The sequence below is a fragment of the Seriola lalandi genome, unplaced genomic scaffold (assembly GCF_002814215.2).
Source record: "Seriola lalandi dorsalis isolate HSWRI2012SDOR001 ecotype SW California unplaced genomic scaffold, Sedor1 jcf7180002054677, whole genome shotgun sequence".
In the NCBI taxonomy this organism is placed as follows: Eukaryota; Metazoa; Chordata; class Actinopteri; order Carangiformes; family Carangidae; genus Seriola; species Seriola lalandi.
Genome location: NW_019525230.1, coordinates 1,616,109 through 1,633,628, shown reverse-complemented (window position 1 = coordinate 1,633,628; position 17,520 = coordinate 1,616,109). Strand labels below are relative to the sequence as shown.

The following is a 17,520-nucleotide window of genomic DNA, read 5'->3' as shown; positions in this document are numbered from 1 at the left end:
GGTATTGAGTAGAACAAAGTGGAATGGAACAAAATGTAAAGTAAAAAGTACCTAAAAATTGCACTTATGCAGTGCTTGAGAAAAATAGGTACTCTCCACCACTGACAGTTTCCTTATTTCAACTTTATGGTTTGTGTTTTTATCTCATAGAAGGCAGTACTATTATCTAAAGATTTGCTGCTTTAGTATGTCATCCTCTCGAATTAATAATTAACTACAAATACTCTTTTTTTCTGTTACTTTTTTTCATTAATAGTTTAGTTTAGTTTAAACATACGTGGTGAGAAACAACCGCATATACACAGTGTGTAAAAGCACTTGTAGTCCAAAGTAGTCTACTTTCACATTAAACCGGAAGAGCGGGCAAAATCTCGCGATGCCATGGTTAATTTGGCGCGAGGGAAGTGACGTCCACATTACGCACAGTGAAGGCTCGGTATAACTGGAAGCAGCATGGTCAAGGGCACCGTCACCGGTTGAGAGAGAGAGAGTAGATAGTAAGGAAGTATCAAGGAGTGGACTCTCGTGTCAGCGGCTGTCACAGAAGACCTCGGTCAGTTTGAGCAGTGTTGTACAGAAGGTGAGAGTTTTATCCGTAACAAACAGTTAGGTACAACGGTTAAAGCTGTGCTGCACGAGTGCTAAATCTTATTGACTTGCATTAACGTTTACTCCAATTCAAACTCTGCTCGGTGGAGGCACACGAGCCCTCGTTTTTCTTTGGAGAGCGTGTTAATAAATGGCGATAATTTTGCATATTTTAATTGACCCCTTTTTTAAATCACCTTTTATTTTAGCTTATCCTCGTTTATGAAATGCTAACGTTGTCCTATGCTAGCATGTCAAAGGAAGAAGTACTTGGAGCAGCGGCACGTTGTCCCTCTGCTTCCTTGTACTGGAGAGATGAGTCAATATTCACAGCAATGTTGGCCGTCACGTTGCCAATGCAACAAGGGCGCCATAATGAGGAAAGCCTGCTGTCACGTTCGTCAAGTCCTGCGTCCCCCCAGGGGTAACGGTGTCAGTAGGTAGACATTATACTACCCTGACCTTGACAGACAGCAATAGACTGCCGCAGAGATAAGCTAACGGTATCTAAACAACAATGTACACCGCTCTACCCTTCGTTCCTGACGGGTTTTAAACAGTCTAACCTGTTTCTCCACATTAATGTGCCGCTGAGAGGCGACTTGCTCACAGAGACGTTATATTAACATATAGTATTTGGTTAACATTTGGTTGATGATCACACACGGATTCAACACACTGTTAAGACTAGCAGCAGGTGAAGTTGACAAGTCTTAACCGTTGACTGCAGCCTTTCTTCGTCCTGAAAGATTATTTATTGTATTAATTGCATTTTAGGTCACATATAGTAAAACGTTCTTATTCATAGCAGTATTAAGAGGGGATTTTAATGGTAACTGTAGTCTTATTGATCATTTGAATACAAATTTGAATTAATCTCACCTGATTCCTGTGAACCTTAAAGACATGGACCTTGTGGTGCCACCTGGTGGGGCCCTTGGGCATAAGGGTGGCACCCACTATGTGACCTCCAGAACCTGTGTCATAGTAGAAAAAATATCATTGTAAAGCTGACAAGAGCTCATTCTCTCCTGCATAGACTACAACAGCATCCTGTGTTACCACTCATGTCTGCAATGCAGAATGTGCTACTGTTTTAAGAAACCTTGTGCTGGCTTAATACATTTGGATTTGCCTGCCTCACTGTTCTACTTCTGGCTCTTTTTCCCATGAGCTACTTGGAGCTTTGGAGCCCAGTGTGACTCTCACATGATTTGCCACTGCACAATGACTCCAAGTCACCCCTGACCCTTCTCCGCTTCTCCTCTCCTGCCCCCCACCCCAGTGTTTCCTTTTTCTCACCATCTTTTTGTCTCCCACACCTAACATTTTCATCTCCCCTTCCCTTCTCCTCCCCTGCTCTTCTTATCATTGTTGTCTTTTTCTCACCCACAACTCACTCTTCTCTCAGCAATCTTCCCTTGTTTCTTAATCTCTTATCATCTTTTGTGGTCCTCTCTCCGACAAGGACAAAGCACGAGATCTGTATAAATTTATTATTTTTGCTAGTGGTCCTGATTACTGGGGATTTTGGTCAGAGGAAAACATTTAAAATTAAACTCCAAATAAAGAAGAAAATATTTATATTTGTTCATGATTATTATCTTTAACTGTATCAAGTTATGTAATAATTTTTCAACTATTTGTGTGTGAATTTATTTGAAGTTTCAACGTAGACGGGCTGATTAGTGATACAGTTAATTGTCTTATTTTGGTGCAATGCCGCCACACTAGCATGTGTGATGCAAGGTTTAACCGCTTAAGACTTTGCCTGTCAGCTGCAGGTTATGATGTTGCCTATGATCTACATAATGTAATGGTATACAGTGTAGATAATTATTTTTGGGTTCAGTGCTGCTGAGAAGACTGATTATAAGCCACTAATATTTAAACCTGGAGTGTATGTCATACCATGTATTAGAGATTAGTTTGTTTTTGTGCAGTTGTGCAATGTCTAGTTTCTCAAATGATTAAACTACATGGGTGCATATACTGCTCAAAAATATTTAAAACAGTACCCTTGTGCCCTTGAGGGGTTTTATTTCCTGATGCTGTGCATGTTTCCAGTTAAAGTTCAACTGGTAGTCCGACAGGGTTTTCACAGTATGGTATTTGGGTTTTTGACTTCAGGGAAATATCACAGGCATAGCTTATCTTCAAGGCTTTTACTGTAACAGGAAGAAGAAATAGTTTTCAGTAAGTAGTCAACATGAGTGTTGTTGGAAGAAGTCATGCCTTTTGACCCAATAAAATGACATCATACAATTTTATGAGATGTGGTAGCAGATTACTCTGTGTGATTTGAAGCGTTGTTAAGCAGTCTCTTTTACAACAATAGCTAAATATACACAAAAACACAAACAACTGCTGTAAAGTGCAGGTGTATTAACAGCCTGGCCATTTGCTGATGATGGAGCCCTTTTAGACAGAGAGGCTAGGTCTTTAACACCATAATGATAGCTATTATGTTGTTATACCTACGGCATATGTATTTAAGGTTGCACTAGCTAGTAATAATTATGTCGTAATACTGTGAAGGCATAACTTAAGTTGTTTGAGTGAAAATATATTTTGTAAATGTCTGCATTTTAAAATGCACAACATCCTATAACGGTGCATATTCACACTTTCCTTGTTGGATTAATTCAATAATGTAGTAAATAGGTGTAACTGATTCAGTTATTTTATAAGAGAATAGAGTTTTCGCCTCCAACTTCTTTGCCCCCCTCTGTGAACCTCAACTGAGTTCACAATAGTGGTGTTGTAATGATCTTATTGCCACAGCTTCAGTAACTATTTATGAAGCAATGATTTTTTTCAAAGGGATTTCCTCAGTTACGAAGAACCTTATGAGGAAGCTAGTGGTATTCAGTCTGTCTGAAGGGCTATGCAGTCCTGAAGGTTCAACTTAAATCATGCTTAATAGCTGCTATTTACAGTGTCCTACATGGCTATATTCTTTGGCTCTCTTAGGTGTTCATGTAATTTGGTCTATATTATTGTTGGGCAAAAAAAATCCCATTAACAGGTGAGAGTGGCAGGCTGTTCCACATCTTTCATTTTTATGGACTTCACTACAAGTGCATAGTGTGCCGATGAACTCAGTGGGGACCATGCTGTCCTGCCCTCTTTTAGCTTGGCTGTCTAACAGGCCATGCCTGTTTGTGATGTTCCCAGAAGGGTGTGACTCAAGTTTGCTCTTATTATCTCTGCTGCACACACGTTTAGAAATTATTCAATGGAGATACAAGCCATAACTCTTACTATTGGTTCAGAGACTGATAGAAGCAGATGGACCTCATCACAGACATAAAGCACATGCTATCACTTTTTAGTCAGGTTGTTGGTGCAGTTCTAAAGTTGTTTGTGTGTGTTGTGTGTATATATATATGTATATGTATTGTGTGAAGGTGTACATATGTATTCTTGATTTGCGTTGTGTTTTATATTGCTAATATCCATAGGTTTCTCAACTAAAAGAGTAGCTAATCAGATTAAAGTATTAGCTCTGGTATTAGTATTCGGTCTGGTATGTTTGGTATGTAAGATTATAGACATAGCTCTGCCCAACTTAGAGCAATTAGCTTTACAGAGCAGCTAATCCTGTCCTGATACCACTTTTTAAAGTCCATATTAGACTCAGGTTGTGTTGCAAAGCAGACTATGAATAAGAAAATTTTAGGCTGCTAATGTTTGTCATTCCATAAAGTAGTTATCTGAGTTTCTGACCTTCAGAGCTAATGCAGTGCTGTTTTATTGAGGTTGTATCACCTATCAAGGTTGTAGATGTCATGGCGGACCTGGGGCTGTCTGAGGCCAAGCCATGTTCTAAAGTTAGCTTACTTCATAATGCCTAGGATAGCCAATGTGTTTTCCAAGCTATGTCGAATGGCCAGGTTCCACTGTGTCTGCACCCTCCTTTGCTTTATCGAATAACATTTGGAGTGAAAGTTCAGGCTTTTTCTCTGTTGTATCCAGCATGCTGTTGGGAGTTCATCAAGGCCATACTTTGGCGCTGCAAATTAGGGCAGGCCTGTCTGTCTGCCTGAGGGTTTGTGTCTCCTTGGCATTTGCCCATACTGCTCTCCTCACGCAATGTCCAGTTTGGGATCCCCTTCCAATGGAGCTAGTAAATTACCCTGTAGGGGTCATTCAGAATTTTTCTTTCCTGTTTTAACTGCACAGCACACATAGTAACTGCAGGCAAGCTTTGAGAGGTTTTGTGTCTCTTTTCAGTTTTAGCTTTACCTAGAGAATACATCGAACAAATTGTATACAAATAAAGTTGTGAGCTATATTTGTATCATGTTTTGAAATGTGGGGTTTGGGCCTACTGTCAGCAAAGCAGTGTTGTCAGTGACTTATTCAGTTCAAAGTTTAACAGGTTTAACTTGTGAAGCCATATACCTCTCAGAATCTTAAAAGCTCCGGGATTAACCTTCTTCTGGGATTGATAAAACATTGCTTATTTAAGAGGTTTTTGTCTGTTTTGTTCTTTTCTGAAGGTCAGACAGGGTAGGAGATGTCATGAGTGCTCGCTATCAAATCATCCTGTCAACTTGTTAGAACTGGGTTTAGGCTCAGTTAAATTCTTTGTTTATTCCTTAAGAAGTTAGTGGCTGTGTGACATACTGCTAGCTCTTAATGGAGAATTTTTTTTTCTGTATTTCACTGCCATAAGATATAGTAATTTGAAGAACTTTGAATGAATAGGCCTCATTTGGGTGAACAGGATTGCTGCAGGCAACAGTTTGGAAATATCATTTGTTGTGCAGTATGCACTTGCATAACCTCTCTGCAAAAAAGTTCAGCCATTTTTTAAAATGTCTTTGTTGTTAGAGAGGGTTAGGGACCCCCTAGACTTCTTGACCACATACTGTCTGTCTACTACTGCACTTAATTCTGTGTTTCATACTGAAATTACTTACCTATGTCACCTGTTAGGTTTAAATCTGAGTTGGATTCACAAAATTTTCAGTGGTTACTCAAATGCCAGCATGCAAAAATAGCAGTTGAAGGCAATGGGTTGACTCTGCAGCATCGGTGTCCAAGTGTCAAATATCAGTGAGTGGTTGGAAATTCTGTACTGATGTGCATTTGTAATAGAAACAATGATCCTTCTAATAAAGAGGTGCACAAGATCTGTGCAGAAAAGCATCATATATGAAAGCAAAGTGGCTCTGATTAGATATTATCAAACATTTGCTTTGTCATATATATATATATATATATATATATATATATACACACACACACACACACACACCTCCCCATCTGACCTTCCATAGATAGCACCTAAAGAGGCCTACACAGGCCTCTCTCCTGAGGACTATCACATGCATGGCTCTTATTCCACAAGTTGTGCATTACAGTGTCTAAGAAAATATACAGAAGACTTGCATTTCAGCTCTTGTTCTTCTGTTAAATTGAAACTTTGCTTTGATTGGCTTATTGTTTGAACTGAAGCTTGTGGGAAGCTAGTTATGCTGTTATTGTATTCTTCTGGTGATGGAGTTCACATGGAGGCAGTGAGTCTGTGTTGACCTGTGCAGGACACTGGTCTTTTGTGCCTAGAAACAGTGCTGCCTTTCTAGTTAGCAGCAAAGGAAACCCCATGCATGTTTGGACAAGAGGTGGGACGTGTTCTTTGGACACCCCATTATTCCAACAAATGAAACAGTTATACAATGTGTACACACTGCACAGAAATAAATCCTTTAAAAGTCTACCCATTAAAGTGTGAATACTGTGAATATTCTTTGTAGATTTGGCTGTTTAAAAGTCTTTAGTTTATAGCCATCAGTTCTACAGTGTTACAAGTCTTTCTTTGCTTCTCCTTTTCAGCAATCTGTGAAGCAGCAATGGACCAAGCAAGGTCAACCATATCAAAAATTGTGAGTATTCCAACTTTTATTATAATCTAAATCCGAAAACATTTCCTCATAGGATGTTATTGTTACCACCTCTAAAACAACTGTTATTATAAAAAGCCATGTTCCATAATTGAATGTTCTTCTTTTTATCTTGGGAACAACTACTTTTCTTCTCAAATTTGTTGCTAATGTTGGAACATTATAAGGATGAACTTTTGTTAGGCATTCACATCCATATTACAATTTTTACTGTAATCTAAAGCTAATCCAAATTGTACTAAAACAGTTTCAAATCTCACTGCTCTTTGAGTCAAGCTTATGTCCTGCAGTCATGGGTTCCAACAACAAAAAACATATATTGTTTGGTTAATATTGAAACCAAATGTATCCTCATCCCTACATTTTTCTGCCATTACAGTTTAATGGGGAGCCACACTCCTACACACGGTTCAACTTGACACAGAACATGGAAGGTGACAATAGCCAAGTGGAGATGAAGCTGTCGTCTGACATGGATGAAGAAGTTGGGGGAAATGGAGTGGGAGACCATCTCAATCACAACCCAGTCCGCAAACCATATGTGGCTCAAAAGCTTGGACGTACACCCAAGAACCTCTGCTTCATGGCAGCTGCAACCCTCCTCATCTTTATCATTGGTAAGAGGGGTCATTGAATGAAGAGGCTGCGTTATATTGAGATTACATCACTCTAAAATAACATGTGGAGTTCCACAGGGATCAATCTTAGGACCACTATTTTTTCTGTATTGATATGAATCTGTATATGGTGTTGTCATCAGGAGACTCGGTATGTCTTTCCTCACCTATGCTGATGACACAGAGCTTTATGTGGCTGTGTCCTGATGATAAAGGAACAATTTGTGCTTTTCTTTGGTCCTATCTGTCTCTGGTTGTTCCTTATGTGAAACCACTGCTTTTTTCAGGATACTTAATTGGCTACCTGGTCCATCGAAAGAAAGACTTGGTTCCCAGCCCTGCAGTCTCCATGCTTCCAATTGAACAACCTGTTCTCCATGAGACCGGTGCTGCCCCTCTTATGGACTGGGACGATGTCAAAGAGCTTTTGGCTGAAAAACTCACTGCAACCAAATTTGAACCTGTCTTTAGGTAAGTCTAAAGCCCACACACTGTAAATTCTGCAGTGAAGCAGGGTTGACTTCTTCATAAAATGACTATTACTGTGAAATTTCTTATTTGTGTTACATTGTATTCATTGAATCCTGTTTGCTTCCCTCCATTTTTCTTTTCCCGTCATGTTTTGTTTCCTCTTATCATAGTGAGTTTACCAGCAACAGCCATCAGGCTGGTTCTCTGGGAGATGAAGATCTGGCGATCAAGGTGATCAAAAGGTTTAAAGAGTACGGCATGAACACCTGGACTGATGAGCACTTTGTTAAGGTTCAGGACCCCCCAGCTTCTGGCTCCAACAGAGTTGTTTTCAAGGACGGGAAAGAGGAGCGCCCAAATGGATTCCTGTCCTACAGTGCTAATGGAACAGTAACGGTAATCTACAAGCAAAATTAAGAAGATTTTTTTTTTTATTAAATAGAGAAAATGCCTTAATTCCTTTTTTTTTTTTGCCCAGGGTGCCGTTGTGTATGCACACTATGGGCAGGAAAGCGACTTAACGTTTCTGCAGGGCAGGAACATCAACCTGAATGGCAGGGTTGTGCTGGTCAGAGCTGGTAGGATCAGTTTTGCTGAGAAGGTGGGTGGTTTTAGTAAGAAATATAACTTATTATTATAAACATTATTCTTCTTTTTCCCCTCAGTCTAGATGTGTATAAGAGACAGCCTCCCTTGTTATGGTTTGGTCCTCTTATCTCAACTGGCAGTGTGAAAACCAGTAGGCTGTTACAGTTCAGTCACAGTTAGTTTTAAAATGACCTGATTTAGGAAGTGATAAGATCTGGGCTGTTTCTAAATGGATACCAATATTTCCTTTAAGCCAAACAGTGATCAAATGTGCTTAAGCCTTTCGCCTTAACAAAAAAGTTTAATAGGTCATTCTTTTTTCTTTTCTTTTTTTTCCCCACTTTGAAAAGAGAAATTCTTTAATTTTTACATGTGGTACTTAAATACCACAATCTTGAATACTCTGGTGCTAGAAACAACTACCTTTAAATGCCCGTGTTATGTGGTGGTACTACTTTAATTGGTGTTACTCTTTGCATGAAAAGGAAACAGTGAAAGTGACGCTTTTTCAGCACAGTATCAGGTCACACAGGAATGACTGTGTTTGCCAGCTCAGAGGTTAATTAAACAGAAAAGGGCAGTACAATGTAATAAGCTAATGATGTCCATTTGTTTACCATAATAATTACAATTAAGAACTGCTGGTATTTACACTGCTGCTGTAGCCTCATGTAGAAACCTGAGCTGGTTTGTGTTGGTAGCTATAATTTCATACTGTGCTGAAATCTGATACTGAACTCTTTGTCAAAGATTCAGAAGTTGCTGAAAAGGACTGAAGATTAATTTACAATAACACAGCACAGAACACACCTAGAAGTAGATTTGAGACAATCAGCTGTTGTTACTGGCACTGTCCAACACTTAAGCTGCATTAATCTTTAAAGAAAAGTCCTATGTACATGCAACAACTCAAAAAAAACAAAAAACAATCTCAAGTTGTTAATTATCTGAATCATCCACCTCCTGACATGAGAGGAAGTCTGCCTTTCAGAAACCCAAGGGAGAGGGTCTCCAACCATGTGGCACTGAAACAACAAACCGTACATCTATTTATTGTGTTATTTATTTATCAGTGGCAGGGTTCACTATAAATAGTTTTTTTTATCGCCTTTTATAAAAAAAAAAGTATAATTATCGGGAGCAGTGCCTTCCATAATTATGACAGTTATACTGTCGAAATGACAAAAGCAGCATCTGCTAAAAGAAGTGTACATGTTGACCGACGGCCAGTGCTGCACACAGCACCACTCAACTCTGAGGTCAAATTTTCTTTCTACATAACTGACACTGGATTGGACTTTTTAAGCAAGGCCAGATCAAATATCACACTTGACAATATTTCCTGAACATCTCTGGATGTCTCCTCAGTACTGGCTCTCTGCTACATGTACACTTCTCATCCTGACAACATTATCGGAAGCAGTGTCTTCCATAATGGGGAAAAAAGAAGAAGGTAGTTTTTGCCTACCACTGTGTGTCTGTATCGGAGGCAGTGCCCTCCATATTTCACTGTAGGGGTGGATGTTTTTATTATCGGGAACAGTGTTTCCCATAATGTTTGTATATATACAGTTCATTGCTACACAATACACACACGTTGCCTGCATCTTTAGAGCCCTTCTATGATGTTTCCATGCTAATATACCTGTAGTTTCCTCTCAGACAGATTGCAGCCTACAGCTTCTGCTCACAGATCTCAGATAGTGATAAGTTTTAACATCAGCTCATGTGAAAACATTTCCCATCTGTAAACTGCGTGTCTTCAATCTGTTCTGTTTCTTTAGTGAGTTTTTTTGGGTCTCATTTAATTCAAATCTTTTCCTTTTCTTTTGGTTGAGTATGGAACTGATATGGAAGGTCTCCAGCTTAAAAGAAATCATGATACAAACATGTTGGGACCACTGGTTACAGTGGTCGTTCAGTACTTCCAGAAAAAAGACCACTCTGCAATATCTGTTGGTTTTTTAGTGATTTGGTCAGTGTGAAAGTACATTCTACCTTCTATTTTGATGTGTTCATTCATTCTTGTTAAGAGATTTCCTGGTGCCTTTTTGTTTTGTGACTGTATTATAGAACTAAGTTTCTACATACAGCACTTTAAGGACTTTTGGAGGATGTATATTTGGCTTGTTTTGACATTTCTGTACTTTTTTTTATTTTTTTTTTCTTCACTGTTTTCTGCTAGGATCTAAAGTTACTGGTGTAAATGCCTGTTATGCTACAACACATTTTAGATAGTTACAGAAAAGATGAAATTGTGACAATGAAAGGAAAACTCAGTGTAAATGGATTTAAAAATTACACTGAACGTTTCTTTTCTTTAGCCACTCTAACTGTGGTCAGAATGTCATTCATTGTTTTCAAATGTTTTATTATGGGAACCACCTGATGCTATGCCTCTTAGAAAAACATGTTTAAGTTCAGTAGCCATTTAAAAATCATTTGTTAGCCATTCATAGTTTGAGTGATTCATCTGGTCTGCTGGGCTATAGTGAGGTTACATTTCTAATATTGGCAACTTGCCAACCATAAGGAAAAATATTAACTAAATTGTCAATCTTTCCTATGGGGACGCAGACAAAGCAATTGGTCTGTACAATTTCTCTTTATTTATTTGAGGGGATTCGAAATTCTGACATTTATAAATAATGCGTTCCGATATTGTTAAAATAACTGAGCATTTTTCCCTTCAAACTTGATACAAGTTTGCTTAGCTTTGTTTTTTTTTTTGTTCTTTTTGCTGCAATAAATCATCACATCACAACTATTGAGCCGTGGCTTGATTATTAGTTCTCATATAATTATCTTACATTTATCCATGCACTTTTTTTAACTAACTGTTAAAACCATTCTGACCTCCCACAACAAAACAGCCTAATTTCTGCTCAAGCTGCTAGATGTGTAAAGAGTCGATATTCCTTATAGTTCAACAGTGATGCCAACAGTGCAGAGCACCTTGAGAGGCACAAGACAATGAAGAAAATGGTTGCTGTGACAGTGTTTGACCAGATGATGGAGACAAAGTAAACCATATGTTTTTATTTAATTTTAAGATCTCCCACTGAAATCTATTATCTCACTAGCAGTGGGTGATTTGAGCTCCAATGATTAAAGGTATCACTTAGTCTATCCCATGAAAATCATGGAGCGTAGTGTCATGGCAGCTGCACTCACGTAAATAAATAATAGGGAAAAAAATGCATCTGAAGTTAGCGGATGGTGCATCATGATTGGGGGCTTTGCTTCCTCTGGGTCTAAACAGCTCAACATCATATAGGGGAGAAATAAGTTCTTTATTAAGGCGTCTTACAGGATAGTGTCAGGGTGGCTGTCCGTCTGCTGAAGCTCGGTAGAGGCTCAGTGATGATGATAGTCAACAGTTACACTGTGTTTCTGTAAGTACAACAAGATATGTGACATAATTTCACACAGATTATGGCAACATACTAGTTTGTGGTATTTGCAGCTCATTTAAAACAAAGCATCGCCAAATCAGCATTTTAATACCTACACTAATTCAATTTTGTGATTACAAAATTCAAATTGCTAAAGTCATATTTGTATTGGGGCTACCAGCAAATCCGACGACAAATAATATTCCAACCCTGAAAACCTGTCCACACTGCACAGAGTGTGTCAGGAACAGAGGTTAATAGGGGCCACGTTGCTCATTTTTGTCCTGGTGCCCCCTGCAAGGTGAATCTGGCCTTCATGGACTCCATGGGTTGAATGGGCTCATAATGGGCCTCATTCACCAACCATTCTTAAGAAGAAATTTCTTCTTAAAACCCACTTACGCTCTTTTTACGCAGATTCTGACATTCACCATTTGAGTGCTGACATTATTGAGCAAAATAACTGGTTATTGCGTTTTCTTCTGTTCTACAGTTTTATAATTACATAATTATTATAGATAATATATTACTTAAATTACAATAATATTTTTGTCGTTAATATTTAAAAAAAAAAACAAAAAAAAAAAACACGACCCTTCAGTCTCATGTCTTTAAAAGGCCATATTTGGGCGTTTACCTACGCTAATGGGGCCAACTGGCACACACTTTCAATTACGAGGAGACTGGCATTCATCAATCTAAGAACACAGGTGCGCACAATTCTGCGGTTTAAGAATACGTTCATGAATCTGACGTAGATTTTTCTTAAGGACTTTCTTAAGAACAATTTAAGAAAGAATTGAAGAAAATACTCAAAGTATTGGTGAATGAGCCCTGATGTGAGGAACTGTCAATGAATCAGTTTCTTCAATGACAGATGTTGCGTTTACTGTAGGCCTACTTGTGAATAGTTATTCTAAGACGAGTGTGTTTTGTTGCAGTGTGATGTGCCCGTCCACCTGCAAACCACCAACAACAGCACAGGAGGGAGAATCTCTGCAGGTCTGAAGCCTGGAGCTTGCAGACAATGTCCATGCTACAGAGACGACCCGGTTAGACATTTACTTCACATCTTTGCATAAAAAAATGTTTATGCCCCAAATTGTTCACAGTGTAATCCTAGAACTGGAGATTAAGAGCTTTTGAAATGTCAAACACAGAGCACATGGTCAGTTTTAAATGTTTCACTCACATATATGTGTCAAACAAATGATGGACAGTCAAGTGTTTCTTGACATACACACTCTGTGTGTCTGTCTATCTGGCTGTCTGTCTGGCTGCCAACAGTAACAACATCAGGACAGAGGGGCTGCTGTCTTGAACTCAGGCTATGAAAGCTAACACAACTCTAACACACATCTACATCTGGGGAAACCTACTGGAGAAGCCTGTCTGCTCAGTAACACACACACTAAGGTTATACACACACTGTCACTTTGCTGAGTTGCAACAGATACAATGTGTAGCTCACATATTCGTGTCAAACTAAAACTCACTTCTCAAATTTGCTTGGACTTGAGACTTAAGTTGAAACTCCCATCTCTGGTAGATACTACACAACTTACAAGGATGTCACGAACTCATCTGAAGTTCCTCCTACCAAAATATATAATATATAAATTATATTTATTCACAAAAGATGATGTTTTCATATGAGCAGGAACTGAGGTGTTGTGTGTGCTGTGCATGTCGTTTCTTAGAAAAGAAAACCCTAGACATTGTGAAAGTCCAGAACCACCTCCACCTCTACCATTTTTTCTGAGAAAGCATTTCCTCCACTGCTTTCGCACAGTTGGAGTATTGTTACAGTGACATGAATGCAGCTACAGATACTGAGGAAATCTGTTGGCTTGCTGTGCTGTTCACCTCCAACACATTTGCCCCAGAGATAACAATTCAACCAGACAGACCACATCAGAGTGTCAAGTAGTGATTACACAGATAAAAGAGACTACTCCAATCCACTCTGACTGCGGTTGCTATAGTGACTTTACATTCTTGGCCTGAGGTTGCATGAAACTACAACAACGACTTGCTGTAAAAAATGTTGTTGAACTTTCAGAACTGTAAATCCTCAACAGTGAGACGGCTGTTTCCAAGAGAAGATAGAACAAATTCCCATCATGTCCACCGTTTTGTCCAGCAGGAGATATACAGTAGCTCTATAAGTGTAGTCGTGGGTACGATCATGCATGTTCTAAAAAACAATGGATTTAAAGACGTTTTCTAAGCTGCATCAGCTCCTCTTTCATGTGACTTGAAATTTCAAAGCAATGACAGAAAGTGATACAAAATGTGGGAAAATTATACTGTGGGAAATTATTAGAACCTGAGCTCAGACCACCCAATGACTGGTTTGCACAAAATACACGTTTACTGCCTGGAACCAGGTATAAACATATCATTACTGAAGAAACCCAAAAGAGCAATTATAGGGACAGTCAAACAACCTTACTACTGTTTTGACAAAATGATCAATAATTAAAAGTGATGGTAAATAAATGAGATTGCAAAACCTAGCATCAAAAAATAAAAAGAACCACCTGTTTACAAAGATTTACTAATAATTTACCACCAGTGGCGACTGCTTTGCTCCTGCCCACCACAAATGCCCAATCACAGGGGTTGTTGATTTGTCAACCCTGTCTGTATGAGCATAACATTGGGTGATACAATAACCAAATTATCAATATTGTCTCCATTTTAAGATGCTGGCATAGGAATTGTGTGTTTGTCTGTTAAGTAAAGGGCAATCAACCCTCCGCCCTCTGTGACAAGAAATCACTGTGACTTCTTGTTATGGCCACAGCTCACGTCATCCCTGTGCTTAACCTTTCATGCTTTTTGTGTAACTATTAAGCAGGAAGCGTGGTCCCATATTCAAAATCGGCTCAAGCTGCTGGACATGTTGCCCAACCTCATTTCCACTTCCTGCCCGAGCCATGCATCATGATTGGAGCCGCACCCAGTCCGGCTTTGCAATCAACTAAATGCAATTTTTTTTTTTTCAGTATATTTTTTTGGGTTTTTGTGCCTTTATTTGACAGTATAGTGGAGAGAGACAGGAAATGGGGAGGCAGAGAGAGGGGGAATGATAGCAGCAAAGGCCGTCCGATGCGGGACTCGAGCCGGGGCCAACTGCAGCGAGGACTGAAGCCTCTACACATGGGGCACCTGCTTAGACCACTACGCCACACGACGCCCCGTTGTTGTTTGATTTTGATATGTTTTATGTTTTGAACACTGTACACCTACATACTTGTTAAACTACGTGGGCAGGGCATAGATTTAAAAACTGATCACACAAGCAGAAATCTTCTTTGTTTGGGAACTACTCTGTCACAATTAAAATGTTGTCAATGTTTCTTGGTTTTATTTGAGACAGTGTAGTTTGGTATGTTTTATTTTCATTTTGGGTTTATTTTAGAGACACTTGTAATGCTTGTTTTTGGAGAGTCCTGTTTTGATTATATTTGTTGCTTTTTTTTAAACAGCACCATTAGCATCAACCATTTTTCCCTTTTTAGTTTATCTCATTTCTTTTTTTTTTTTTTTTTTTTTTTTTTTTTTTTTTTTTTTTTTTTTTTTTTTTTTTTTTTACAAATTTGCCAAGCATCTTACTTATTAAAGAAAAAAAACATCTGTTTTATGTTGCTTCCCTTTTCCCCTGAAGAGCTAGGTTGAAACATTACATATGTTTTTTCAAACAAGAAAAAGGAGAAATGGTCCCAGACAACTTCACTGGAAAAACAAATCAGTGCCAGCACACTGATCACCAAACTGAATTGTCCTGCTTCCCTTCCTTTCCAAGAGCCACTATTTTCACAGCTATTGCATGAAGTACATTTTATGGATTTACAGAAAACGGGCCTCATTCACCAATATCTTCTTAAGTATTTTCTTAAATTCTTTCTTAAGTTGTTCTTAAGAAACTTCCTAAGAAAACAAGAAAACTCTACGTCAAATTCATGAATGTGTTCTTAAGCCGCAGAATTGTGCGCACCTGTGTTCTTAGATTGATGAATGCCAGTCTCCTCGTAATTGAAAGTATGTGCCAGTTGGCCCTAATCAGCATAGGTAAATGCCAAAAAATGCCCTTAAAAGGGCATGAAACCGAAAGTTCGTGTGCAGACACAGACAGAAATTACAGAGAGATACCATACCAAAACGAAGTGGAGGTACTGCTGCAGGAAGTGAGCTGCAAACGATCAGTTAAGTGTTAATGTAGCGTTCATTTGTTTTAAAAGACCACAATACTTTGTAAAAAAAAAGTTATTTTTAAAAAATATAGTATAAATGACAAAGATATTATTGTAATTTAAATAATATAATATTATATAACTGTAGAACTGAAGAAAATGCAATAACCACTTATTTTGCTCAAACATGTTAGCACTCTTGAGTGAGTGTAGATTCTGTTCTTACCTAAGAACAAACCCCAAATAAGAAAACATAAAATCTATAAAATAAGTTTGGTCAGTAAAATAGTTCCCGCAGGAATGTAAAGACATAGTGGCATTAAGTAGAATATCTCAAGTAGCCTACTTTTAAAATTATGCTGACAGTGCATGACACAGTGTACATAGGTACTTTCCACCACTCACAGTGCCCTCATTTCAACTTTATTGTTTCTTGTATCATCTCAGTAAGCGAGCAGAGAGCAACAAAGCAGGAAGGAGCAGACACTTTTGTCACAGTTTGAAGAGAGGGTGAGAGTTTTATTTGTCACAAACAGCTAGATACAATAGTTCAGTGTTTTGCGTGTGTTAAAAGATGGCAATAATATTATTTATAATATATAATATAATATATATTATAATAATATTTATAGTATGTAGGTTCCATCAACAACAAAAAAACATTTTTTAGGTTAATTATAAAATCATATTTTCTCCTGATCCCTGGATTTTTCTGCTTTTACAGTTTAACGGGGATCCACATTACCATACACATTTAAACTTGATGCAGAAAATGGTAGGTGACCATGACAATCGTGAGGTGGAGATGATGCCGTCATCCAACATGGATGAAGAAATTGGGGGAAATGGAGTGGGAGACCATCTCAATCACAACCCAGTCCACAAACCATATGTGGCTCAAAAGTTTGGATGTACCCCCAAGAACCTCTGCTTCATGGCAGCTGCAACCCTCCTCATCTTTATCATTGGTAAGAGTTCATTGAATGAAGAGGCTGGTTTATACTGAGATTACATCACTCTAAAATAATGTGTGGAGTTCCACAGGGATCAATCTTAGGACCACTACTTTTCTGTATTGATATGAATCTGTATATGGTGTTGTCATCAGGAGACTCGGTATGTCTTTCCTCACCTATGCTGATGACACAGAGCTTTATGTGGCTGTGTCCTGATGATAAAGGAACAATTTGTGCTTTTCTTTGGTCCTGTCTGTCTCTGGTTGTTCCTTATGTGAAACCACTGCTTTTTTCAGGATACTTAATTGGCTACCTGGTCCATCAAAAGAAAGACTTGGTTCCCAGCCCTGCAGTCTGCATGCTCCCAACTGAACAACCTACTCTCCATGAGACCGGTGCTGCCCCTCTTATGGACTGGGACGATGTCAAAGAGCTTTTGGCTGAAAAACTCACTGCAACCAAATTTGAACCTGTCTTTAGGTAAGTCTAAAGCCCACACACTGTAAATTCTGCAGTGAAGCAGGGTTGACTTCTTCATAAAATGACTATTACTGTGAAATTTCTTATTTGTGTTACATTGTATTCATTGAATCCTGTTTGCTTCCCTCCATTTTTCTTTTCCCGTCATGTTTTGTTTCCTCTTATCATAGTGAGTTTACCAGCAACAGCCATCAGGCTGGTTCTCTGGGAGATGAAGATCTGGCGATCAAGGTGATCAAAAGGTTTAAAGAGTACGGCATGAACACCTGGACTGATGAGCACTTTGTTAAGGTTCAGGACCCCCCAGCTTCTGG

General features: G+C 38.7%; 1 protein-coding gene across 1 annotated transcript in view; it reads left to right on the top strand.

The window, feature by feature from the left end:
* The first annotated feature begins 419 nt into the window (after nt 1-419).
* Nucleotides 420-17,520, top strand: part of LOC111666515 (transferrin receptor protein 1-like) — a 22,333-nt gene continuing 5,232 nt past the window's right edge. The window contains exons 1-10 of the mRNA XM_087178129.1: nt 420-580; nt 6,433-6,482; nt 6,880-7,117; nt 7,405-7,588; nt 7,759-7,984; nt 8,067-8,225; nt 12,513-12,623; nt 16,495-16,738; nt 17,023-17,206; nt 17,377-17,497. Of these exons, the coding sequence (XP_087034255.1) occupies nt 6,450-6,482; nt 6,880-7,117; nt 7,405-7,588; nt 7,759-7,984; nt 8,067-8,225; nt 12,513-12,623; nt 16,495-16,738; nt 17,023-17,206; nt 17,377-17,497 (1,500 nt within the window). The 5' untranslated portion in view covers nt 420-580; nt 6,433-6,449. The remainder of the gene's footprint in view (nt 581-6,432; nt 6,483-6,879; nt 7,118-7,404; nt 7,589-7,758; nt 7,985-8,066; nt 8,226-12,512; nt 12,624-16,494; nt 16,739-17,022; nt 17,207-17,376; nt 17,498-17,520) is intronic.